A 26,432-nucleotide genomic window follows, 5' to 3' on the forward strand; every position below is an offset into this window, starting at 1 on the left:
CAATTGATTTAAATTCTGACAGGAATTGTTCTTCTGTGGAGAAATGGAATTCACATGAAACTATTTCAATATGGAGCCACAACATCTAAAATTAAACTCCTCTGAATTTAATGTTAACAGTCATACAGATTTTGCCTCACGACCACAGAACGATTTTGCATGCCCAGTCATTTGTGCCGTGGATGCTTCCAGCCTTCTCTACGGCATGGCAGCCGTGAGTGAGCGGGAAAAACTCATACCAAAACATCTCTCGGTTTCCCAAAATAAGACCTAGCTTCTTCTGGTGTGTAGATTTATATCAAGTGGCTTTAAGAAAGCACGTCCCCGGGGTGCCTGGGTGGCTCAGTGTGTTAAAGCCTCTGCCTTCAGCTCGGGTCATGATCTCAGGGTCTTGGGATCGAGCCCCGCATTGGGCTCTCTGCTCAGTGGGGAGCCTGCCTCCTCCTCTCTGTCTGCCTGCCTCTCTGCCTACTTGTGAGCTCTCTGTCAAATAAATAAATAAAGTCTTTAAAAAAAAAAAAAGCATAACCATGTCTTTCACCTTGAGAAATGAGTTTAAAGAAAAAAAGAAAGCACATCCCCCACCATCTCACACACACACGCCTAAGAATTTCACACTGAATTGTGATGTGGATGTTTTTACTTTGCTCTAAGGTATGATAACATGGTCAACAGAATTTATTTCATAGAATGTCCTCATTGTTTGCTGATATTTCAATTTCTGATCTACTGTGTTTCACAGTTCATTCATATTGCTTGATCTAAATTAAAATTAACAATGCCAAAGTGACGTAGGAAGGCTTCTCTGTTTTAGGTGACAGTGGCATGGTGACAGTGCAGAGGTGGTCTTGCTCTGAGATGATGCTCAGCACCAGGTAAGGAAGTGGTGGCAAGCACACATTATCGGTGATCTTATCGAGCGAAAGTTTACTGAATATTTGCTATGTGACAGACACCATTTCGGATGCTTTATAGGTATTTTCTCATTTCTTTCAACCACCCTCTATACTAGATGAGAAAATTGAGGCTTCGAGATTACTTGTAAGTGACAAGGGTCCCAGCTCATGCTCTTAATCAGTACAGGTTTCTTCTCTTTGGGTCTAAAAATTAGAGCAGCCTTCTATACTCTCTTGCACATATTAGCTTTTTAGTGTTTTCATAGATACATTCACTTCATTTACATGCTCCTTGAGATCAATAAGCTCTTTCAAGAGATTAAGTATTATATCTACTTTGTTATCAATTTGTACTTCCCTGTACAGCTAAAGAGGAAGTAATCTGAATTAATGACAAAATTAATAGTTCAGCTACCATCTTTGTTATGTCAAAACAATGTTCATTTGTCATGTTGAGAACCATGCTAATCATGTTTAAGCCACTGCCTTATACTGAGAACACTGTGCCACCATCACCAACCACCACCACTGCACACAGAAACTACGCATTCTCTGAGTGTCATTTATGTGCCAGGAATTGTGGCTACATGTTTCACATACATTCCCTCTACATTTCACAACACACCAGAGGAAGCATTGTGAGCCTTCCTTCACAGCTGAAGGTTACAAAAGCAGACCTAGATTCTAGATCTTCACAAAGACTTCATTCTCATCATAAGGAGATAGATCTCCCAAAAGAAATGTTAAAAATCAATTTTAAACTGAAGATCCAGGTTTGAGCTATAACTCAACACTTTCCCAGCAATCTGAGATGATTTTTTGACTTGGGAAGACTTGAGAGAGATCCCACATGCAGTAGAGCAAGCTACCGTGGTAAGTAACAAGACCATGCCAACACAAATTTTCTCTCACCTGTTGTGATTCTCTAATCCTGGTTTTATGAATGATATCAGTAAAAAAAAGGTCTGCTGATTAGGGGCTTTTAATCTGCAGTGGAGAACCTTCCACAGACTTCCAGCTTCTCAGGGTTGGAGACCCCCTAAAGGTCATTTAGATAGTCAGTTTTCCTTCTCCCATTAGACAGCTTGGTTTTCTTCTCTATTTTATTTATGAGGAGGGAGAATTGAGACAACTTATAAAAAAAAAAAAGCACAGGCATAATGAGATCACATCATTTGTGTCCAACTTTCAGGAAAGGCAGGAAGTTGTCCCTGTTATGTGTGACTCTACAGTGAGCAAACCGTGTACATGACGATTCAACCCTGACCAGACACCAGATGTCAAATCAGGTAACACAACTGCACACCACAGAAGTTCTGCAGGGTAACACATTTTTAATGTTTTATTTTGATAGATAAAAATTGTAAGAATTTTTTTATTTTGATAGAAAAACTGTAAGAATTATTAAAAAAAAAAGTCCATTTACCCTTCCCCAGACCCACTGATTAATATTTTGCCCCATTTGTTCTTTCTTCCTGAACCACTAGAGAGCACTTTGTTGACATCTTGTCTCTTTATTCATAAATATTTCAGCATTTATTTCCCAAGAACAAGAGTTTTCAAAATAATACTTTTTCTTATCAAATCACAAAGTTAACATAAAACCAGAATAAATTTTTAAAAATACATTGACTACAAAGAAAAATACTCTGACTTCATTTGCACAGAAGAGGAACTTTCTGGCCTGTTTTGCTTACTGTGATACTCCTAGACTCTACCATAGTACCTGTGTACACAGCAGGCGCTCAACAACTCCCTGTTAATTTCTTAATTATGCTGTGATATTATATTGACTGCATTTTTTAAAAGATTCTATTTATTTTAAAGAGAGACAGAGAGAGGTTGCAAGCAGGGGGAAGGGTAGAGAGAGAGAGAGACAGGAGAATCTCAGGCAGCCTCTGCACTGAGCGTGGAGCCCAACATGGGGCTTGATCTCACGACCCCAAGATCATGACCTGAGCCAAAATCAAGAGTCGGTTGCCCAAGTGACTGAGCCACCCAGGAGTCCCTGTTGACTGTATTTTCTAAAGAAAAGCAAAGGCAATAACAGCAATATATTCAATCATTTCTTTATTTCCCATCATTTATAGTTGCCCAGTTACAAAAAGGAAAAACTTTCAGAGGTAAAGGACTCCTAGGAAATTAACTCTCTAAGATGAGACAAAACAGATTACAACGTAAGCCAACTGATGGGTTGGACCTGCTCTCTTCACAGGTAGCGGTTCCTGATGTATTCTCGGTACATAGCTGTGTCTTCTTTGCCAAGGGGCTGCATGATCCCTTGACTGGCCTGAATGTGGGCTTGGAAGATCTCTGTAGATTTTCTGTCTACTCTCGGAGGCTGAACTTCATAGATGTTGTCTTGTGAGAAAGCTGAGATAGGTGTTCTACAAAAGGGAAGAGAAGACAAGGCTATGTTAAAGAGAATAAAGTGAAGGACCCACAAGGGAGCTATGGTCTCAAAGCATTCGAGAGGCGCCGACCTTGACGACCATGCGGACTTAACAGTAATAAGTGGTGGTAGTGACCTCCCCTGTATCTCGTAAGCTGGCTTCCTCTCCTGCCCACAGGACAGAGCTGGCCCAGCAACTGTGCAGGGAATCTTCCCTGAAGCACAGGCTAGGTAGGCACCCCTCCTCTGTTCCTGCAGCCCCAGGCACACCTATGACTGTGCACCCATATGCCTCCCTCACACGACCGGAGTAACTTTAGGTGGGGGCTGTACATTTTTTGCTCCTTGATACATCATAGGAACTCAGTGGGGTTTTTTTTTTTTTTTTGGTATATTAATTTTGTATCCTGCAACTTTACTGAATTCGTTTATTAGTTCTAACAATTACAGTTTTTAAAAGGAAGATTTATGAGGAATCCATGAAGTAAGGGATATGAATTCCTTCCTCACATGGAGAAGAAGAGCAGATAAGTTTATATGTATAAAGGGCTCCCTTAGCATAATGCCTGGCACAATGTAAGTGCTCAGTAAATGTCAACTATGATTAATAATTACAGGTGCATAATTCTTTATCTCTAATTCTGAAATCCTAAAAGCTTTAATGACCAAGTGTTATTTGGATGGTAAAACATGACCCAGCTGAAATTCATTTGGTGGCGTATCCTAACCTGAACCAACAATATTCATTCCACTTCGTGTGAATATTAATGTGTTTCATTATCAGACAAGTCCTCAGATCACACTAGGGATGTACCATCCTGTTATGCTAACACTCCAAAACTGTGAATTCTGAAACACATCTGGCCTCAGGCTTTTGCTGAGAGATTGTGGATCTGTAAGATCCAGCTTCCTTCCTTTCTGGGGTATTGAAAAGCACCCAAGAATCTCTTTATTCAAAAATACTCCCCCATTCCCAACCACCCAGCCTAACTTCATGTGTAGAATTTCCTTCTACCCACTGGAGAAGGTGCTGTCTCCAGAAGGGCCTTGTCAAAATGCAGTTCGGTGTCTGACACAACCTTTAATCATTGAAGACGGAACAGCTACTAGTTATTCCATCCTTAGCTGACAGCAGGCCCTCAAGGGATGAGCCAGTCAGCCAAGTCAGGTGTGATGCAGAGTGTGCATGTGTGTAGAGTGTGAATGGAGGGTCAAGAAGGGTCCACTGATGGGGAGGACAGTCCACAAAAAATGGTGCCATGAGGGACCGGTGTACAATGACAACACACTCCATCACGTACCCCAGGGCTGGTCCTGTGAGGTGGGTGGCACTCATACACCAGGGCATCAGGGTAACACAGAGAGAGAAGATCCAAATAATCTATTCTGCTGGGCTGGACCCTAGCTCTCCCACTGTTCCAGAAGCCCATCAAGAAGGCATCCTGGATGCCTGGCGGTTTGCTTAGCTGGGGTCCCTGCAGCTGGGGGAGTTGCTCTGCTGGCAGGAGCAGAATTGGGCCTCAGCCCCAGCTAGGTCTGGACTTGGGATGTCAACACTTCAAAAGACATCGGGAAGTGCAGACACACAGTGGAAGACAGGAGTTGTACAGTAATGCCCCACCCTCTTAGGACACATTACCATCAAGTGGGGGGTCTTTCTTACCCAGAAAACAGCGTGCTTTGCCTTTCCCTGGAATGCTAACACATCCTGCCATGGCTGGAGATGTATTAAATTCCATGAAAATAAAATAGAACTGGAGGTGGAACATTCTCTCTGGAAAACCAGCCTCAATTGTTTTCACCTCAGGAGATACATTTCAACTCAAATTTGGTATACAGTTTGTGAAATACTCCTATTTTTGTTTGTTTGTTTTTTATTTTTTAATTTTTTAATTTTTATTTTTTGAAATACTCCTATTTTTTAAAGCACTTAAATAATTTCACTCAATCTTAGAATGTGACCTTTAAGTAAATAAAAACCAAAGGAAAATGATTTACTCAAATTAAAAAAAAAAAAAAAGAAAGACGAAGGTAAAAGACATCCTGAGATGTCTGAACCTCAATCTGGCCTCCAGCCTAGCAGCAGAGCTTTCTTCAAAACACACAAGTGACAGCTATTCTGATGTCTGTGGAGAACACACTGTAATGGTGAACAAATAGGATGATTAATAATACGAACTCTTCTCCTCAATCTTCCCTCACAAAAACGGCAACTCTCCAGTCATTCACATAATTCACACTGAAATACTAGAATTCTTTAACGGTAGCTAATATTCAGGAGCAAACCTTTTTCAGCTGAACCTTTGACTCCATTAGGGTTCTTAGAGATTGTCATCAAAGTACCAGTCATAGACAGCAACTATGCCTGAACCGCACCATCTACACCTGTCTAGTGTCTTCCCCTTCTCAAATCTCTTTTGTATATGATCTTACTTAATTTTCACACTCATCCTGGAGGCAGGAAGCATAGGGATTAGATCCTCCATGTCACAGAGGAGATATTTAAAGTCAATTTAAAAATGGGGCTAATGGTTTCTGCCCTGCCTTTGAAGCCAGACCTCTGCCCAGAACTATCTGAGCATTAGTGACGACCTCTCTGGCAGAAATCACACCAGACATTTGATAGATGTAGGAAGATACCATCTGGGTACTCAACCTTCAGGGGTTTAGAAAGAGGAAATGTCAAGTGACCAAGGCATTGTCTGACCCTTCAGAGGCCTCGGCTGACCATGCAGGTGGGCCAGCTGTGGAATGTCATGGCGGCTGGGCACAAGCCTGTGGATGTGGGGCTGGGGCAACCTCAGATGGGGCTGGAGATCAGCTACTTCCACCCAGGGTCTTTGCTTTCTGACCAGTAAATCAACCAGGAGTCCTCACCCTACTTCTTGGTTAACTGCCTCAGGGCCAAGTGGAAGCATGGAGACCATTACCACAGTCAATATGAAAAGCCAGACATCAGCCTGAAAGGACATCCAATTGACTGGAAGGTGGGTTTAGGGTTCCAGCACCACCTCACCATGGTTTCAAAACAACGCAGGGAGTCAGAAAATGCACCAACCGTCCCCCTTGTCCTTTCTATTTTTCTAGATTCAAAGTCTATGTTAAATAACAAAGTTGTAATATTAGAATGCTTATTACTAGATTGGGACCAGAAAGACACTTCAGAGATACCCAATATCATTGGCATAATCAGAAAAATGAGGAAGAAGAAACTGATTCACAGAGAAACTTTTGTTTCTTTGTTTTACTCGGTTGTCAAGAATCCAGTGACAATGAGCTCCCCATGGTCTTAAGGCAGTGGCTCTCCAAGTGTGGTTCCCAGACCAGGAGCATCAGCATTACCAGGGAACTTGTTAGAAATATAAATTCTCGGGCCCTACTCCAGACCCACTGAGATGGTTAGCAAGGCCCGTGATTCTGACACTTGCCAAAGTTTGAGACTCTTTGGTCTAAGAAGACCAAAATGTATCTAAAATGCTAAAGAAGATCTTATTTGTGGTCAGTCAGCAGCATTGAACCCTTGGAAACAACAACTCTCTTTTCAAATGATATACTACCGCTAACCCTCCATCAAGAATCATAATTCGACATTTAATTGTAAATATACTAGACACCACACATTTCCTCATGAGGAGATGCATCTGATTTCTCCATTAGCTTACACATTTCCAAGGTGGGAAAGAAATACAAAAACATCCAAGACCCTCACAGGGGGCTGCTGGTCAGCACCTTGTCTCTGAGGGTATTAGAGAGAGATGGGTAACCCAGTAATGCTTTCAATACTACACGGAACAGTCTTTATTGGCTTCCATGGCATCTGTTTCGAAGACAAAAAAGACCAGTATTTAAACACTAAATGAGGTGGAAATTGTGAAACTACTTTCTTTTCCTCATTCCAGTCGAGAAATCTGGCTTACTACTGCACTTTCATGGTGGAAAAAATGGTTCCACTTTTCTCTCCTGACCATAAACAGACATAAACAGAGGGAATTTTGCTTTCAACTTCTCACAGCCCCCAAAGGGATAAGACCTCCTGCTCCTAGTTCAAGTAGTTCCCAGTAGTATTTCTGGACATAAAAGATTATAATTACAAATGTGTGGGCTCATTTCTTTTTATCTACGGAACCTAGTTCCATCTTCAAAGAAGAGCTCTGTATTTCCCCTCAAGGAATGTTACGGTCTTATTTAAAATAATATATGTGCCAGTTCATTTACGGGCTGCTTAACCCAGACTGCTCAGTGTGCTCAAACACCAGGGACCGAGGACACTTGCCCTCTGGGGCAGTTCCCGCTCACAGAAAAGAAACAGTTCAGGCGGAAATTCAGAAGACACACCACATGTTTTTAAAGAACATACTTATTGATGCCCTTTTATGTTCTTTCTTAAACGTGGCATTACTTGCTTGGTTATAATATGACCATGTCTGATAATAATCCTATCTTACCCTTGGCTGCAGAACTAATGTTTGAGTCCCTTTTGAAGTTCAACTCCTATTGAGGCTTTTTATCCTAACACATACCGCATACTCAATAAACAGGCTGATCAGACAATGAAATATTTAATTGGTCAGACTGAAATGTCTTCTTAATTTAGTTACGTCCCAGTAATTTGTGGCTAGTGATAGAAAAACGGGACCATATTTGTATAATTTCAACAATACTATACACGTGATACTTATGCATCTGTTAAAATCTTCTATTTTTCCCATGATTAGCATTTTGGCATACATCAGACCGATTTGGCACTTCCAGAAATTTCTGTGATGGTTCTGGTCACAGAATCTCTTTCCCATCTGTGGCTATCCCAAACTCCCAGTTTTCTGTTTCTTTCAGAGCACCAAATGATTCTTTGTTGATCATAACTGATCATTAGGTCATTTCTTTCATTATTTCCTCTGCTTTCCGAGAGGAACTATCACAAGGGCAGGTTCAAATTGCTCAGGTGCTCTGGTCTCAGTGGAGTAAAACCTTAGGAAATGCCTTAAAATCACCAGTCCTTGATTATTAGTCTATTTGTCTTTCTGCAGGTCTTACAATTACTTTTAGAAAATAGTAGAAATAATATTAAATTACCAATATTAATAATATTAAATTATTTAAACATTATTATTAAATAACATTAAACTAAATAGAAATAGAAAATAATAAAAAAATCTAGAAAATAATTTCTAAAAAATTAGAAAAATGTGGCTCTCAAAATGCATTCATCCAATATGGTGGCCATTAGCCACATGTGGCAATTTAAATATAATTAAAATTAAATGAAATTTAAAATTAGTTCCTCAGTAGCACGGGTCCCATTTCAAGTGTCTGACAGCCACACACAGCAAATGATCGCTGTTGGACACAGTATAGATAAAGAATATTTCCATCACCAGAGAAAGATCTATTGGACAGAATGTTTTCAAACCTCTTCCCTATTATTTTTTCCTCACAAATTCTTGCTAATTTTAGGTCTTTCTAAGCTCATTACCCTAATATATTTTTGTATGGTATTTATCACTCTCTGATCTTTTATTTATGTATTTATATACTTACTAGGAATATGAACACCATTTTGATCACCTCTTTCTTTATCTCCAATGGCCAGAAGAGCACCTGGCATATGGTAAGTGCTCAAAAGTTATTCATTGAATGAATGAACGAATGAAAGATGTCTGGTTAAGGAATATTGGGTTTCTAAATTCAGAACCTGAATTTAGTGTGATTTGGATTACTTGAGATGATAGGGAAGCTAGGGTTTCCCATCAGAAGCTTTCTCTTTAGTTCCTTTCTTCAGATAATCCGTAGGTGGACAAGGAAACCGAGGGCAAGCCGGAGTGCCTTCTAGTGGGATAAAGCCATCTAAGTTGCTCAAAAAACAACGGTGAGGCAGAAGGAGTAGGTCCTTACCCTCTAGAGGTGAGAAAACAGTGACTCATTCAGATTAATAAAGTTACTACATAGGCTGAAATCAAGAAGAACGTGTCAATCTTCAAATCACCTCTAATACAACAAAAGGCAAAATATATCCCTCTGTTCCAGGGTCCAAGAAAGCAGGCACAGCCTACATTCACTTTTACATACCTGTCGTGCCAATTTCAACACCAGAAATATGGGTAAGCTCTCGTCATTTGCTGCCTTGTCCCTCTAGGATACTTCCACATGTCTTCGGGTATATACATGTGATACCACAGACTGAAGGTGATGGGCTTGAGGGGCAAGTGCTAACCCGTGTAACGGGAAATTGAACCATGTTAGTAGCTGCTAATGACATTCTAAATGTTATCAAGGGAAAGAAATTAATTTCCCTTTCATTCCTACTAAAAGACAAGTCTATATTAACACACAAAATGCTATGAATCTATGGGGCCCATGGGTGGCTCAGCCAGTTAAGCCTCTGACTCCTGATTTTGGCTTAGATTGTGATCTCAGGGTCAGGCGATCGAGCCCTATGTTGGGCTCCATGCTTAGCGGGGAGTCTGCTTCTCTTCCTCTCCCTCTGCCCCTCCCCTTGCTTGTGCACGCACACACTCTCAAATAAATAAATCTTTTTTTTTTTAAATGCTATGAATCTAATATATGATCTCTAACAAAGCCCAATTATTTCAGCCTTATTATGCCACTGAAAGCTAATGAGCATGTCACAGAATAATGAACAAATCTGATTTCTTTATGTGCAAACATTTCCAAATCCTTTTAATAGCTGCTATTATAACAAGATGATTGGGCTGTCCTCCAGCAGAGACACTGAAAGGGAGGTTGGAAATCCCATAGGCAGGTTAAAATTCATTAAGGAGAAGAGGACAATAATGCCAGTCTTTAAACAACCCACCACAGAAGCAAAAAGCGGTGATAAGAAGGAAGCGAAGAATATAATCTGTGCTGGTGGGACGTAAAGGGTATAACCTCACACACCAGAGACGCAGGCTGCTCGGTGTGTATATGAGGCCCTTCAAAGGCTCAGCACTAAGGAACCTTGACTCCACAAAGCAGAGTACGTCTTTTAAGATTTTGACAGGAGAGGAGCAGGTGGCATTTGGGGAATGGAGAGAGCACGAGGACAGCACAGCCCTTCTTGGGTGTTTCTCAAACACTTATCTGCCTTCTACCATATGCATTCATCACGTCTAAGGCTGCTAAACTCTATCTTTGGAAGACTCATTTGTCATTTTTCACTGGATCCATTAGATGAAGAAATAGCATATGTTTACACACAAACATGCTACATATACAGATAAAATATTTACATATAATACAGATTGATGCTCATATACACTAAAATATAATATATATTTGTGCTTACATACATTATATACATATATGTGGTCTTTGAACACATTGCTGTGGAAAGGGCAATCTGTATATTCCAACACTCCCCACAAAATGACGTGCTTCAAATGAGCCCATGTGAACTCATTTTTACCATGTCCATTTTATGGACCTTTACAACGCACAGATACTGGAACAAAAGGATAGCTGATGAGCCTCCAGGGCAATGGAGCCAGGAAATCTAGAAAACATACTGTAACATTTGCTATTTCTTTGGGCTGGAACACCTTGGTCTTAAAATGTGACTTTTTATATTGTTATATAGAAAAGAATCAATGTAATATACATCTTAGAGGCTGTTACAGGTTTGTCGGAGTAAAGTTTCAGTGACAGTACATCTCTGCCGTAAATTAAAAGTGATTTTTATGTCAAACTTAAACAAATTAACAATGTTTACCCAATATTTACCATGGAAAAACTACTGTGTTTCAGAATTGTCGATGCATTTCACACTTTTATTGCAAAATAAAACACAGATACAGGAAGCCACACAGAACAGACACATAGAAATATTATAAAGTGGACACCACCTGGGTCAAGAAACAGAAATTTTGGCAGCTAAACCCCTTCCATGTGCCCCATTCCCGTCCAAATCATAGTAGCTATTATCCCAACTGGTATAGTAATCACTTCCTTGTGCTTTTAAAAATGAGTTTTTCATTCAAATGTGCATCTCTAGACCTTACAATTCATCAATGGAAAGATCCAGGTTGTAGAGCTTCTCTCAGCCTAGATTTTGCTGACGGTGTATTTATAATGCAGTTCAAAATGTTCCTCTGCCCTTTATATTTCTGCAAGTCAGCAAGTGCATCCAGAAGCTTGGTGAGAATTTGCTTCTCTTGCTTTGGCAAGTCTGGAGGCGGTGGTGTGCTGGTTCATCAGGAGGGCTGGACTATCTAAGTTGTTTATCTCTTTTGATGTTAACAGCCAATAATGCTCAATGCCTACATCTGTTAACACTGGGGATTGCCCATGCTATTTCTTTTCCATTAATTAGTTGAAACACTGTTTTTTTTCTTTTTAAGGATGCTTTCCCTCACCTCTTATTTGATTATCCAGTGGTATAATTCATACGATTCAAAGTGTCATATACTTGATTCTTTTTCCCTTTATTTTCCAGTTTTCTGGATAATGAAATGGTTCCCTATAGCCCTTCCAAAGTGATCAGGATTTAAAAAAAAAACATTATAAACTCATGGATTTAAACATATTTGATGAGTTCCATTCCACTGCAATTATTATTGAAGTTCAAATTATCCTATCCTTGTCCAGCGGGAGTCTCTTCAAGTTCATTCCTGAGTCCTCTTGATATGACCCCAGCAATCTTTAATGGCTTTCTTGCTATCTAGATTGACAAGATGCTCCAGGATCCTTTTGTCCATTTCCTGACACTGACCTGGAATCAGCTACTTCTCCCAGAGCTCTGGTTCCTTTTAGTAGGGGAATTGGTATTTCAAGACCACCACGTGGGTACTGGGGATTCTCCCTGTTCCTGGGGCCATTGTATGTGTGCATGCATGTACTTATACATTTTTACTGCTTTTCAGGGACAAAGAGGATGACAGAATTAGAACAGCCCATAATTATTTACTTCATGTACCCCATATTGAACCTATATCAGCACTGGAATTACAATTAACTATTGCCACCAATATGATTCCTGGAGACACTCCGCCTGTCCTTCCCACAGTACCTCCCCATTTTTTCACATACTGTACTCTCCCTCTTTTAACCTGCATTTTGATCCTGTAAGTTTATAACTCACAGTGGTCTTTATGTCACTGCCTTTCCAGTCATTTTAATTGTTTCAAGTTCCTTCTCCACTACATCCCACAGGAAGGCCTCGTGGGAACAATATGCTGAGTTCTTACTTGTAACAGTTTGTCTCTGCTTTCATAGTTAAAAGATTTGGAAATAATACCTTCAGCTCACATTTCTTTCCCTATTACTCCTTTTTTTTTTTTTTTTGATATAATGAGTTCCCCATGTAAAAAGTCTGAGGATGATCTAATTATTTTTCCAAGTCTTTCCTTTGGTTTAGATAGCTAAAGGATTTTTTTTTCCTTTAAAGTCTAGTTTACTTACTATACTGTATCATTCTGGGTCAGCATTCACATGTATGTGGTGTGCTCTCTCAATATATAGTTTTTTTTTAAGATTTTATTTATTTATTTGACAGAGATCACAAGTAGGCAGAGAGGCAGGCAGAGAGAGAAAGGGGGAAGCAGGCAGCTTGCTGTGCAGAGAGCCCGATTCAGGGCTCAAACCCAGGACCCTGGGATCATGACCTGAGCCAAAGGCAGAGGCTTAACCCACTGAGTCACCCAGGTGCCCCTCAATATATAGTTTTAAATAGTTATTTCAGAAGGTTTTTTTGGCATTACAGTTTTTAGTAAAATTTTTGCTAATATTTATTTATTTATTTTGGAGACAGAGAAAGTGGAGGGTGAGGAGGGGCAGAGGGAGAGGGAGAGAGGCAAGTAGACTCTCTGCTGAGAGCGGAGCCCCACATGGAGCTCGATCCCATGACCCTGAGACCATGACCTGAGCCGAAACCAAGAGTCGGACGCTTAACTGACTGAGCCACCCAGGCGCCCCTAGTATTTTTTGTTGTTGTTGTTCCCTTGCTTTATTTTTCTTCTTCAAGACTCTTATTATCCCTAGTAGATCTTCTTTGCCTATTGCCAGTATCTGACACTTTCTCTTAAATCTTTGTGTTTTTTTTTTTTCATTTCTTTTGCATTTTTAAGTTTTGTATTTTAAGCACGTTTTGAAACAGCATGCTTCAGTTTTGATCTGTTTTGCTGATGTCTTCCTGGCATGCTTTCATGGTCTGCAGGGAAACAGGCCTCCCCTGTCTTCTTCTGTTCTTCTTGTCACCTTATATGGTGTGGAATCTTGATACTTTTCTGATGCTCATTATGCAAAATGAGTTTTCCCGAACCTTTAGAAGGTGTAGAAGAAAGTCTGACTGACTTGACAGAACTCCCTCTTGGGTTGCTTCTGTGATGTATTCAAAGCCACGGCACACAGCTTTCCCAGAGGCCTTGCACCTCTCCCCTTTCTCTGCTTCTCTTTCCTTCATGTCTACTGTCATTGTCCTGCTCAATTTTGACTCCATGGGGAGTCAGATGGGTCACCTGACCTGGAGGGAGCTCTGGTGGTTGGTTTCAAACATCTATGTGGCCCAGACTGGTCCCACTCCTTTCAGAATCCACCCAGAAGCCCCTGCACTCAGCTGGTACTGAATCGGGTACAGCCTCCAACGGGCCCCCATGCGTTCCTGTTCACTATTCACGTGTGTCAGATACCCTGTTGTTCCTTCCCTGCTCCTTCCTCTTGTACAAACATGGATATGATGTAAGCCTGGTGACCCTTAGACCACCGCCTGCTTGTATTAGGGACCCTGTATTTAGGGACATCTTCTCACAGTTTTGAGGTAAATGCCTATGGGTATTTGCTTTTGCTACCTGGTTGTTCAGTTTTATGTGAGATTCAGAGTTTAAAACTATGTTGTTGCTGTCTTCTTCCCAGAACCAACTGGGCACAGCTGTATTTTTAGAGGCGGGGGAGGGGTAGAGGGAGAGAGAATCTTAAGCAGGTTCCACGCCCAGGGCGGCGGAGTCCAACGCAGGGCTGGATCTCAGGATCCTGAGATCATGACCTGAGCCAAAATCAGGAGTCAGACACTTAACCAACCAAGTCACCCAGGTACTCCTATGTAAAGCTATTTTTAAAAGAATATTTTTCACCTACCTCCAAAGCTGATCCCTAAATTTGACACATCACTGCCTGTGTGGCTATCCCGTCCCTGCTGCCGAGGCAGAGATCCTATCACGACAGCTCTGCCCATCCAGGGCTGCTCTGTGAGAAAGTCTTCTCCAGCTAGATTCCCGCTTCTACTCGGTCAGGACTTGCTCTCCTCTGAGACAGCTGCGCACTGCAGATGTCCAGATGTGGTAGCTGTTCAGTGATTCAGAGACTTGGGGGATGTAGGTAGAAGGTGGTGGAGCCCTTCGTGTTGTGGTTCACCTGCACCTGGCTGATGAGGCTGGGCCTCCAGAGCGGCCACAGTCCAAGCAGAGTTAGGAAAATCAGCTATTCCTTTATTGTAGTGGGTGGGAAATGGCCAGTAGATCAGTTAGATTTGGGCCACGGGGCTTAGTGGACAAGGCAGTCTTTCCTAAGAGCTGCCCAAGGACCTTACCTCGCTATCTGAGCAGGGTGCCTTCACCATTCTTGCCTAATGGGAGTTGTATGTTTCCTATTTTCTCCCTTTCTGAGTTTTTATTTTCCTTTGCAACCACTGTACATAGGGAGCAGACAGGTAGTTTTTTTTGTATACAGGTCAGTAGATTACGAGAAGCCTCATCTGGACCCGATAAAGATGGCTGCACAGAACCTAGAGACTGTGGGCATTGGGGGAAGGAGTGGGTTCTGTGGATAGCACAGGAGTAGGCATGGATACCTGGGTGGCTTATTGAGTAGACTGTGACAGATAACAGCATTTAGATTCCCTAATATCTACCTGAACTCCCCTTCTAGTGTGTGGGGGCTGAAAAGTGAAAAAAAAATCCCAGACTCCCGGGCAATTTGGGTTCAAAATGTGGTTTATGTTCTACTCAGCACTTGTACTCACAGGAGGCTTTGATTTAAAACCGAGTCATATGGAAAGAAGCAAGTTATTGGGTATTAGTTCAACAGGCGGCCGCAAAGGCAACACGTTCTTGAGTTGGCTGCGGGGATGGCGGCTTCCTGGTGAGAGCTGAGATGGTTGGTGTGGCACCCGGCAGCTACTTGGGACAGCTTCCTGATTAGGGCAAGTGCAGAAGCCACTCTGAGGGGAGTTGTTCCTTAAAAGCTCAGTCTAGAGTTTTTTCTTCACCCCTCCAGTGATTCTGAAAGTCACTTCAAACCCTACAACAAATCACTTCTGGTTTACTCTACCTGGAATGGATTATGTTTTCGCAACTGATCTCTGACCACCAGAATAGCTTTTTATTGCAGAACAAAAATGAAACAGCTCTGGCTCTCTCTTGCTTTACCAAGGGGCAGGCAGCCAGTCTTTCCAGGTGAGAGCTGTTCCGAGATGGTCCTGGCGGGAAGGGGATACTTCCAGCACTCGGGCATGGGTATGCTTGCTGCCCGAGGGGACAGAAGGGACAGTATGCCACCAGCACACCGATGAGCAGCAATGTGCTGGTACTTTCTATGTTTTGGCCATACCCATTGACATTTTTATTTGTCCATGTATGGCACAATGACACTGCACATTCTCTCAGAGAACTATCAAATAAAAATGTCATTTGTGTTTTTAAAAGAGCTTTTGGGTTCAGAGAAATGAAGCAGAATGATTCTCAGATCGAAACTATGTAAAAGCCAATTTAGGATGCAATTTATAAACTGTATGGTTTCCCTTCCGTTTAGAGGACACATTATCTGTCTTAGTACAAAAAGAAATGCAGTTTTCCCTCTATTTCAGCTCTGTTTTATGACAAACACCAGACGAGCAGCCAGTGATATTTGGCTGCATTGTTCTGCAGGCTATAAGTTGAACATTTCAGCTGTTGTATAATGAGAGCACACTTGGCTTCGCACCACAGGCAACAGGGGCTGGTTCTCCTACATAGCACTGGGACTGTCCTGCCACCAAAGGATAGGGTGCACATCAAGCACATAACAGCTGTTCTCAAAGGGCAAAGAACATAACTGCACCTCTCAGAGTCAGCCCTTCCCTGCCTGTACGCAGGCCCAAACTCTCCCCTGGGGCAACCAGTCATCCATCAGGCATGACACAGTGACCTCTGGGAACAATCTGTCCTTTTGGTCCTCAAATTTCCTGGAACATCAGCAGCAGTGGCCTGTCCCTCCTGAAAACTCAGGTCAATGGGTTACAGAAATGGTCATGTGTCTTTTCTCCCTCCCAGAGGTGATGACACCCAACTTACAGTCTTCAAGCCCACTTGGATATACTTACCTTTCGATTTACCAAATGCTACCACTGAGTTTGCTATGTCACATCAATACATGTCTTGTATCCTGCATTTTTTTTCTAATAAACTTTTTATTTTAGAACCTCTTGAGACTTGTAGAATCATTGTGCAGAGTCAAGAGAGTTCCCATACAGCCACACCTAGTTTCCCTGATCATTCACACCTTCCATGAGTCTGGGACATCTGTTGCCATTAATGAACTGATATCGACACATTATTATTAGCTGAAGCCCAGACGTGTCCTTTTCCTGATCTAGGGTCCCATTCAAGATCCATTACATTTAGTCGTGTCACCTTGGTTTCTTCTTGGAGGTAACAGTTGATTTTCCTTGTCTTTGATGGCCTTGATAGTTCTGAAGAGTACTTAGCCTACCTCTTTTCGGAGCCATCCTTCACTAACAAGGAGATTCAGAGAAAATGGTCCTTTGGAAGGAGGTATCAGATGGATCATGAGCCTTCAAAACAAAACCTAACAGTCCTGAGATTCCTGAAAGACTCCTATGGCTTTGTCTCTGTCAATGTTCACCTGTGATGGAATGCTGGGTGCGTTTCCCAGTGGACATGTGGACAGCTGCTCAGGGAACTCCTACAGAGCAGGGACTCCCCAGCCTGGCTGATCATTACATTCAATTGGAGAATTTCAGAGAACACAGATTCCCAGCTCTAGCCCAGATGTACTGAATCAGAATCTCGACCAATAGGGTCTTAATTTCTGTATTTTGTATATCTTTAAAAAATAATAATGCTAATTATGGCTTCAATATAGAAAATTATAAAGCAAGGCCCATAGTCTGTTAGTATTATTAATGTACATAAAAGTATATATGTAGAAAATTTAAAGAGTAACCAAAAGTCCAAAAACGAAAAGTGAATGCTTCCCTATAATCTATTTAACCATTTTCTAGGGACATTTTGGTTGTTCCATTTTTATTGTTGTCTCTTGTTTGCTTTGGTATTTGTATTCCAACAAGTTTCCCAAGATATTCTGGGGTCGTCAGAAATTTGGAACCTAGCACTACAGAAGAAATTCACAACTCATCTATGGAGGGAGAGAATGGCCCTTTCAGAATGACACCCTTTATAAAATCATAAAGCCCTGTTCTTCCCCTTCCTCCCCTGAACGAGTCAGCTCTAAAGCCATTAGATGGGGCAGAGCAAGGAGAGGCAGCCTGTAACAGCCTGTAGGTGTTCGAGCCCAAGTGGGGTAAGAGGGCATCCACATTGGGAGGGAAGGCTCGAAGTGGGGAATCAGAGCCCAAGCAGGGTACGGAGGGCATCTCTACAGAGGACAGGTTGAGGGGTTAAGGCCTGAGTGGGTGAGGAGGGTATCCACGTGTAGGGGCAGCCTGAGGTGGTATGTCAGGACCTGAGAGGGAGAGGAAGGTATGGGTATCCAGGGGGAGGGGTTGCCTGGGGTCCAAGGGGTTGAGGAGGCCATTCATGAGGGTGGGTACCACTGCAATGGAAGTCGGAGCCCAAATGGAGAGTGTTTGTATGGAGTAAGGGGTAGATGTAATGGTGATAGGAGACTGATCATGTCAGAGGGATAAATCATATAAATTAACACACTAAGGGTAACAGAAGCCAAGTTTCTCACTGTTGAAGAAAGGGGTTCCTAATATGGAAAGAGAGAGAAGGACAGAGACCCTGAATACCCTACAATTAGAGGTATCAATATGAACTCAGAGATTTAAATATATGTATATTTAAATTTACTGTATTTATAAATATATACATTTGTATTATGTAATATATAAAACATATGTGTAGTACATACTTGTATATACATATATGTATATTTGTGCACAAATCTGTGTTTACACATATATCTATACATATTTACATAGATACATATGCAAATAGGCACATGTCTTTTGAGTGGCTCCGGGAGCAGCAGCACCTTAAAAGCAACAGACACACCCAGTGCCCAGACCTTGGCTTTTAAACCATTTTCCACTAAAAAGAACCAGGGATCCTTGGAGAAATGACTGATCTCAGGGCTGGGGCAGGCAAAGAACATGATGAGCTTAGAACATCTTGTGCCAGAAATCAAGGGAAGTGTTCAAAGAATGATGAGGACATGTCCAAAGAACACAGGAGCCAGGTTGAAGGGGCTCAGGTAAAACTTGGGACAATTTGAGCATGAAAATAAATAAGGACAGTAACAGATTACACCCTATTTAATAAAATAGGAAGCCAAGACCTCATACTGGGAGAAATAACTGAACAAGTGGTAAGTTTGATAAAGAACAGGATATTTACAGAGTTTCAAAGTATCTCTCACAAAATATTCATCAATTAAAAGAAAAAAGATCAACTTCATAGGGGAAACGCCTGGAAGATACCACTTTTAACCAAGGGATGGAAATAAAGATCCTTAGAAACGGGGCGATTGAAATTGTGTGCCACCTGATAGGATGCAATGGAAAGAACCCACCATCACTTTCGTGATACTCCAGCATGTACTCATTTTGTACCCTCAGTCAATAAACATTTACTAAGTCCTAGTTTCTGGGGGGGTCAGATGATTGTGGTTGAAGTCAAATAGTCAGCTAGGGGGACAGTCAACTCAAGGTTTAACTGGGGCTGGAGAATCCACTTCCAAGCTCACTCAACATTGTTGGGAGGCCTCCTGGCTGTTGGGTAGATGCTTCAGTGGCCGTGCAGGCCTGTGCTTAGGGCTGCTCATGACATGGAGGCTTGCTTCTCACAGAGCACGTGATCCAAGAGCATGTCATAACTTAATCACTTCTGCTATATGCTCTGGGTCACAAAGATCAAGTCTGGTTGATCTTTGGGGTGGGGATAACAGGAAGGTGGGGCCAACATAAGGGGGAGGATAACAGGAGGTGGGGCCAGTTTGAAGGTTGACTATCATACTGCCAAAGGTTCATAACCTGAAGATAATCATGACCAACCCAAATCTTTGGCTATTCTACAAAATAACTGGCCTGTATCCATCAAAGTGTCAAGGTCATGAAAATCAAGGAAGAATGGGGAAGTGTTCCAGAGTGAGAGAGACTAAGGCAACATGACAACTAAATGCAGTGTGAGATGGGAAACAAGGTCCTTTTGGGATTAAGGACATTACTGGGACAAATGGCAAAAACTTGAATGGGGCCAGGGGACTAGTTGGTAGCAATGTATTGATGTTCATTTCCTGATTTTACTAGATTGTAAATTGTGATTTTGTTGGAGAATGTTCTTATTTATAGGAAATATCCACTCGAATGCTAGAGAGAGAGAGAACATCAGGCCTGAAACTTACTCTCAAATGGTTTGGGACATTCTTCTGTAATTGCAACTTTTAGGTAAGTTTGAGATTGTTTTCATATTAAAAATGTATATAAATTATAAAGACCTATGACAGAAATTTAAGTGTCTAAGGGAGAAAATTCTAATTCTACTATAGGTGGAATTACGTGATGGTAATTTTTATAGGTCGAAAATTGTAGGTGAATATTGCTAATTTCATATGGTTCAACGTAATACAAGAATAGTCCAATAAACTAATCAATATCAAAGATAATGAAACTATGGATTTCAATAAAAATATAAAACACAATGCCCTTTCGAGGATCTCTCTCCTGCAATCACCTCTCTTTTTCCAGCATCCCTAATATCTGCCTCTCTGTAGACCCCCTGCCATCAACACACGGAGAAGCTGCTGGAATAAGCTGATGTAAGAAAATCCCTTGATTTCACATTCCCCTCCAGATATGTTCCTATTTCTGTGCACTCCTTCACAGCATTTTTTGAAAGAATGGTTTCTATTCCCCATGTCCTCTTACGCACTCCCCATTTTTCTCTAAACTCACTCTAAGTGGGTTTGCAAAGCTACCACCCGAAAACATTTGCTCATCAAGGCCATCAATAACTTTCCTGCTGATTTTTCTGTCTTCAACACCGCTGCCCACTCCCTCCTTCTCGAGACATTTTCTTCTCTTGCCTTCTGTGAAACCACATTTCTCTTGAGTTTCCTTTTTTTCCTCTTTGCCTGTACCCTTGCCCCCTATAATTCACCCTCCAAAAAAGAAAGCACAGTCATCTTTTACAGGTGTGAACTGGAGCACGCCCCTCTACCGAAAACCTTGCAATGGCTTCCCAATGGACAGAGGAACGCTAAGCTCTCGTGAGAGCTCCTGTGAGATCTGGCCCCTACCCATGCCCACTCCCTCCCATACACATCCTTCTGGCCTCTCACTCAGCCTTCTGCCTGCTTCTCAAACCTGCCAAGCTTGTTCCTACTCTGCTCTCCCATGCATGACCTCTCTGCTTCAAACATTCTTCCCCAGTCATCCCAGGGCAGATGCCTCGTCTGCATTCCAGTCTCCGCTCATTGGTTGATTCCTCCAAGAGACCTGCCCTCTAAACCTAATCTAAAGCAGATCCCCACCCTTACCTGCTCCAATCTTTCTCTCCCATCATGCTGGCTAGTGTTTTTCAGAGCATACATCCTAATAGGAAATGGTCTTACTTATTCATTTATTCTTTCAGTGCCTGTCTGTCAACCCAGAACACAAGTGCCCGAGTGTCTTGCCAGTCTTGTTCTTTATCTCTAGTGTCTTGAACAGTGCCTAACACATAGTAGGTGCTCAATAAATATTTGGTGAGTAAATGAACCACCTGCTTTCTGTTTCAAACGGCTACTGATCTCAAGCCATCACAGGTCTCACAGGTATGATAATTACAGAATCTAAGAGATGACCTTTCTTCCAAGTCACCTTGTCCACACTCAGATCAAATGAAGAACCTCTTCACAACATGGCTGGCAGAAGGTTATCCAGCCTCTTCCTGAGCGCTCTCAGTGATGGTAGAACTCATGACTTCTCATAGTGGACTGTTTCCAGGTCATTGCTGACAGTTCAGTGTGTTGGAAAGATTCTCTCTACAGTGATCCTAGATCTTCTTCCTTCTATATTGCACTTATATTAGTCCCTAAAGCAACTTGAAAAAGCCCTGCTTCACCTGACAGCGACTCAAATATCACTTGAGGGAGTGATCACGTGACTCCGAAACCTCTTCTCCCAGATAAATACTCGCAGCTATCTCAATACTTCACGTGACATGAAAAATGGACCCACACAGCATCTGAGAAAGACCTGCAAAATTTTAGCAACTTGGTTTAAAACAGTAAAACCTTTCTGACATCTTATCTGAAAAATAAAACGTAAGAGTGCCCTGGAGTATTCCAAGAACACAGTCTCATTTCTCATGACTGTCCTTCTGTTCTCTGCACGCCTGCTCCCCGCCTCACAGCCGTCCTGGGACTGAGGGAACCTCAGCGATCACAGCCAGCCGGGCCCAGGGGCAGCTTCTCTGAGACAAAGACCCATCTCTGTCAAAATATGACTGTGGCTCTCTGTTCCCATTTCTGCATAGATTTTACATTTTAATAAGAGGAGAGAGAACTCTAGTGATGTCACTATCTGCTAATGAGCTTTGCAGTGCGGGCTCTTTGCCCAGGGCATTAAACAATTTATTCTATGAGAAAAAAAAAAAAAACAGTTTGGATCTGACTCCCCTTGGGATCTCATTGTGTGTGTAGTACGGGAGGAAGAGCAGATGGTTGTGGTTAAACAGGCAACAGTCTGGTGTATGTCGCACCCTGTGACTTCCGTCACAGAGCAAGCACTCTATAAATACCACTGAATGAAAGAGTGAGGGAGTGAATGAAGGAACCAGTGAACCACAGGGTCTCAGAACTAGCGCACTAGTCCGAGCCCTCCTTTGACAGATGAGGAAGTAAGGCCGTGACAGGGGATTCAGAGCCCAGGAGTGTCAGATGTGGGACCAGACTCCAGGGCTCCTGGTTCTCAGGCTTAGAACACTTTCCATAGATTTGCGCGGCCTCTCTTACTGGGCATCTGTGCAAGTGGATTTCCAGTTAACTGAACAGGCCCAAAGGATTTTGTTTTGTTTTGTTCTGAATAACTAAGTCATTATAGATGACTTCCTCATATCTGGCTCCCCCCAAAATGATTATTTTAATTAACAATCTACAACCCTTGGCAGTGACACAGTTAAGGACTGGATGTGACCCAATCTCGACCACTGAGGCACAAGGAAAAGTCTGCTCAGCGGGTTCAGGAGCTCCCTGCTCCTAAGGAGGAAATACAGGGGAAACATCCCTCTTCTCACTTTAGCACTACCGTGTCTCACGATGGCACCTGGACATGTTACAGCCATCTTGCTGCCACTTTGAGGATGAGGTGACACTGGGGAAGGGAAAGCAGAGAGATAGAAAGAAACTGGTGCTTCTCCTCAACCAATCAAGCCTGGGGTCTGCCCTATCTGTGACCCTTCAGTGACATGAAATTTTAAATCACCTTATCATTTAAACCAGCTGAGTTAGGTATTCTGTTATTTGGACCTGAAAGTATCCTAAGAGGTTCAAGTCATTTTTTGATAGAAACATTTAAAAAGAAAAGATTTGCTTCCTTGATTTCTGAAACAATAAAAAAAAAAAACCCCAAAACAGAAAATAAACATTTCTTCAGCCAGTCAGGGATCTCAGTCTGTTGGCAAGGACTGAGCAAGGCTGTTATGTAGAAATGCTTTGTTTGCCTCGGTGCTGCATTCTGATATAAATGGTCAAATATTCTAAGTCATTAGGGCTCAAACTTTTTCACCTCAGGACCACTTTATGCCTTTTTTTTTTTTTAAAGATTTATTTATTTATTTATTTGACAGACATCACAAGTAGGCAGAGAGGCAGGGAGAGAGAGAGGAGGAAGCAGGCTCCCTGCTAGGCAGAGAGCCTGATGCGGGGCTCGATCCCAGGACCCTGGGATCATGACCCAAGCCGAAGGCAGAGGCCCTAACCCACTGAGCCACCCAGGCACCCCCCACTTCACACTCTTAAAAGCATTCCTGAGGACACCAATAGCTGGTTTATACGGGTTACATCTACTGATATTTACCATATGAGAAATTAAAACTAAGAAATTAAAAAATATTTACTCATTTAAAAATAACAATAGTAAACCCAGTAAATGTTAACATAATATATTTTTAAAAGATTTTATTTATTTATTTGACAGACAGAGATAACAAGTAGCAGAGAGGCAGGCGGAGAGAGAGGAAGGGAAGCAGGCTCCCTGCTGAGCAGAAAGCCCGATGCAGGGCTTGATCCCAGGACCCTGGGATCATGACCTGAGCTGAAGGCAGAAGTTTTAACCCAGTGAGCCACCCAGGAGCCCCAACATAATATGTTTTAAGAAAAATAACTACATTTTCCAAAACAAAAGAAAATTAGTGACAAAGAAGTAATGTTTGGCATGTTCACAATCTCTTTAACGTCTTAATACAAGACAACTGAATTCTTAAATCTGTGTCTGGCTGAATCTGTCATGATATTTTGTTCTGGTTGACGTATATGAAGAAACTCTGTATCAAGATACAGAAGTAGTGAAAAGAGGGAGCACATGTATCCTAATGTTTATAGCAGCAATGTCCACAATAGCCGAACTGTGGAAAGAGCCAAGATGCCCTTCAACAGATGAATGGATAAAGAAAATGTGGTCCATATATACGACGGCATACTACTCAGCCATCAGAAAGGATGAATACCTTCCATTTGCATTGACATGGATGGAACTGGAGGGGACTATGCTAACTGAAGTAAGTCAAGCAGAGAAAGACAATTATCAGATGGTTTCACTCATATGTAGAACATAAGCAATAGCACACAGGACCATAGGGGAAGGGAGGGAAATCCAAAGGGACAGAAATCAGAGAGGGAGACAAACCATGAGAGACTGGACTGTGGGAACCAAACTGAGGGTTCAGAAGGGAAGGGGGGTGGTGGGATGGGGTAACCAGGTGATGGGTATAAAGGAGGGCATACGTTGTGATGAGCACTGGGTGTTATATGCAACTAATGAATCACTGAACACTATGTCAAAAACTATGTACTATATGCTGGCTAACTGAACACAGTTTAAAAAAAAAAAGGAAAGAAACTCTGACATCATGGAGATGTGTAGTTAGAAAATGAAGGAGTATTTTAATAATCATTCCAGATAATTGTGAACATTCTTCTTTGATACTGCACTATAACTTAACAAGTTTTTTTTTTTTTAAAGATTTTATTTATTTGATAGAAAGAGAGAGAGAGAGTGTGTGTGCACATGTGCGAGCACACAGATGGGAGAGAGGGGCAGGGAGAGAGGGAGAGGCAGACTCCTTGCTGAGCAGTGAGCCTGACACAGGGCTGGAGCCCGACATGGGGCTTGATCCCAGACCTGGAGATTTTGACCTGAGACCAAGTCAGATACTTAACCAACTGAGCCACCCAGGTGCCCCTTGACAAGTTTCTTGAAGGCTAGTTGCAGTGGAGATGAACAACACAATATCAACATTAACAAAAGTTTGGAAGAAGCTGATTCCAACCCTTAAGGATGGCTCTGAGGGACTCGGGGGGGGGGGCGGAGTAACTTCAGATGTGGTAGAAACAGCAAGAGATCTGGAATTAGAGGTGGTGCCTGCAGGTGGGCCTGAACTGCTGCCATCTCATGAGAAAAGGTTGCTCTCATGAGGAGCTGCTTCTGATGGCTGAGCAAAGACAGTGGCTTCCTGAGATGGAATCTACTCCTGGTGAAGACGCTGTCAAGACTGCTGCAATGCCAACAAAAGATTCAGAATATGACAGAAACTTAGCTGATAAAAGCAGCATCAGGATTTGAGAGGTCTGACTCCAATTCCGGAAGTTCTACTGTGGGTAAAATGCTATCCAACAGCATCTCATGCTACAGAGAAATCATTCATGAGAGGAAGAGTCCATTGATGTGGCAAAACTTCATTGTTGCCTTATTTTAAGAAATTGCTGGAGCACCCTAGCCTTCAGCAACCATATCCATAACCAGCAGCCATCAACATCCAGACAAGACCCTCCACCAGGGACGCCTGGGTGGCTCAGTTAGTTAAGCGACTGCCTTCGGCTCAGGTCATGATCCTGGAGTCCTGGGATCGAGTCCTGCATCGGGCTCCCTGCTCGGCAGGGAGTCTGCTTCTCCCTCTGACCCTCCTACTTCTCATGCTCTCTCTCTCAAATAAATAAATAAAATCTTTAAAAATATATATTAAAAAAAAGACCCTCCACCAGCAAAAAGATTATGACTACTAAAATGTTAGCATTTTTTAGCAATAAAGTATTTTTAAGTTAAGGTCTGTACGTTATTTTTGTAGACATGATGCTACTGCACACTTAATAGACTACACTGTGTAAACATAATTTTTATATGCACTAGGAAATGCAAAATTCATTTGAATTGCTTCATTGCAGTATTTGTTTTATTGAAGTAGTCTGGAACCAAATGCATAATATATCTGAGGTATGCTAGCAATTTTATTTAGAGTTCCCAAAAAGATACCTAAAATTACATTTTGCTCTTGTTCTATCTATTGTACATTTACTGATTCTTCTGAGATTATCAGAATGTTTTTCTTAGCCCTATTCCATTATTAAAAATAAATGTATCTAACATATTAACTATAGTCAATTTACTTCCCTGCTTCCTAACCAAATCATAAAGGAACTATCAATTTAACCATTCATCTTTTGAAATAAGCCTCAAAGTTTTATTTTCAAAGAAATATTATTTTGATGTACGGTGCTGGTTGACTTTATTTTAACTTTAAGTAACAGATTTCTAACACAATTATACATAGTAAAACAAAATGGTTAAGAAAGTCAAGATAGTCTCAATCCCTTTTTACTTCTGGAGGACAGGATACATCTTATTCAGATATTCTGGGGCTTAATTAGTGTTTTGGTGACATCACACATACAAAGTAGAAACCATGACCCCTTTCTAATGGATATAAACCATCTTAGAG

At 41.8% G+C, this 26,432-nt stretch overlaps 1 protein-coding gene across 1 annotated transcript in view; it reads right to left on the minus strand.

Moving 5' to 3' along the window:
• Window positions 1–2,951: 2,951 nt before the first annotated feature.
• The window catches only part of FIG4 (FIG4 phosphoinositide 5-phosphatase), a 127,166-nt gene continuing 103,685 nt past the window's right edge, over window positions 2,952–26,432 (minus strand). Inside the window, exon 23 of the mRNA XM_080806331.1 lies at window positions 2,952–3,283. Coding sequence (XP_080662457.1) covers window positions 3,106–3,283 — 178 coding nt within the window. The 3' untranslated portion in view covers window positions 2,952–3,105. The remainder of the gene's footprint in view (window positions 3,284–26,432) is intronic.

This window comes from Martes martes (assembly GCF_963455335.1).
Source record: "Martes martes genome assembly, chromosome: 6".
Taxonomy (NCBI): domain Eukaryota; kingdom Metazoa; phylum Chordata; class Mammalia; order Carnivora; family Mustelidae; genus Martes; species Martes martes.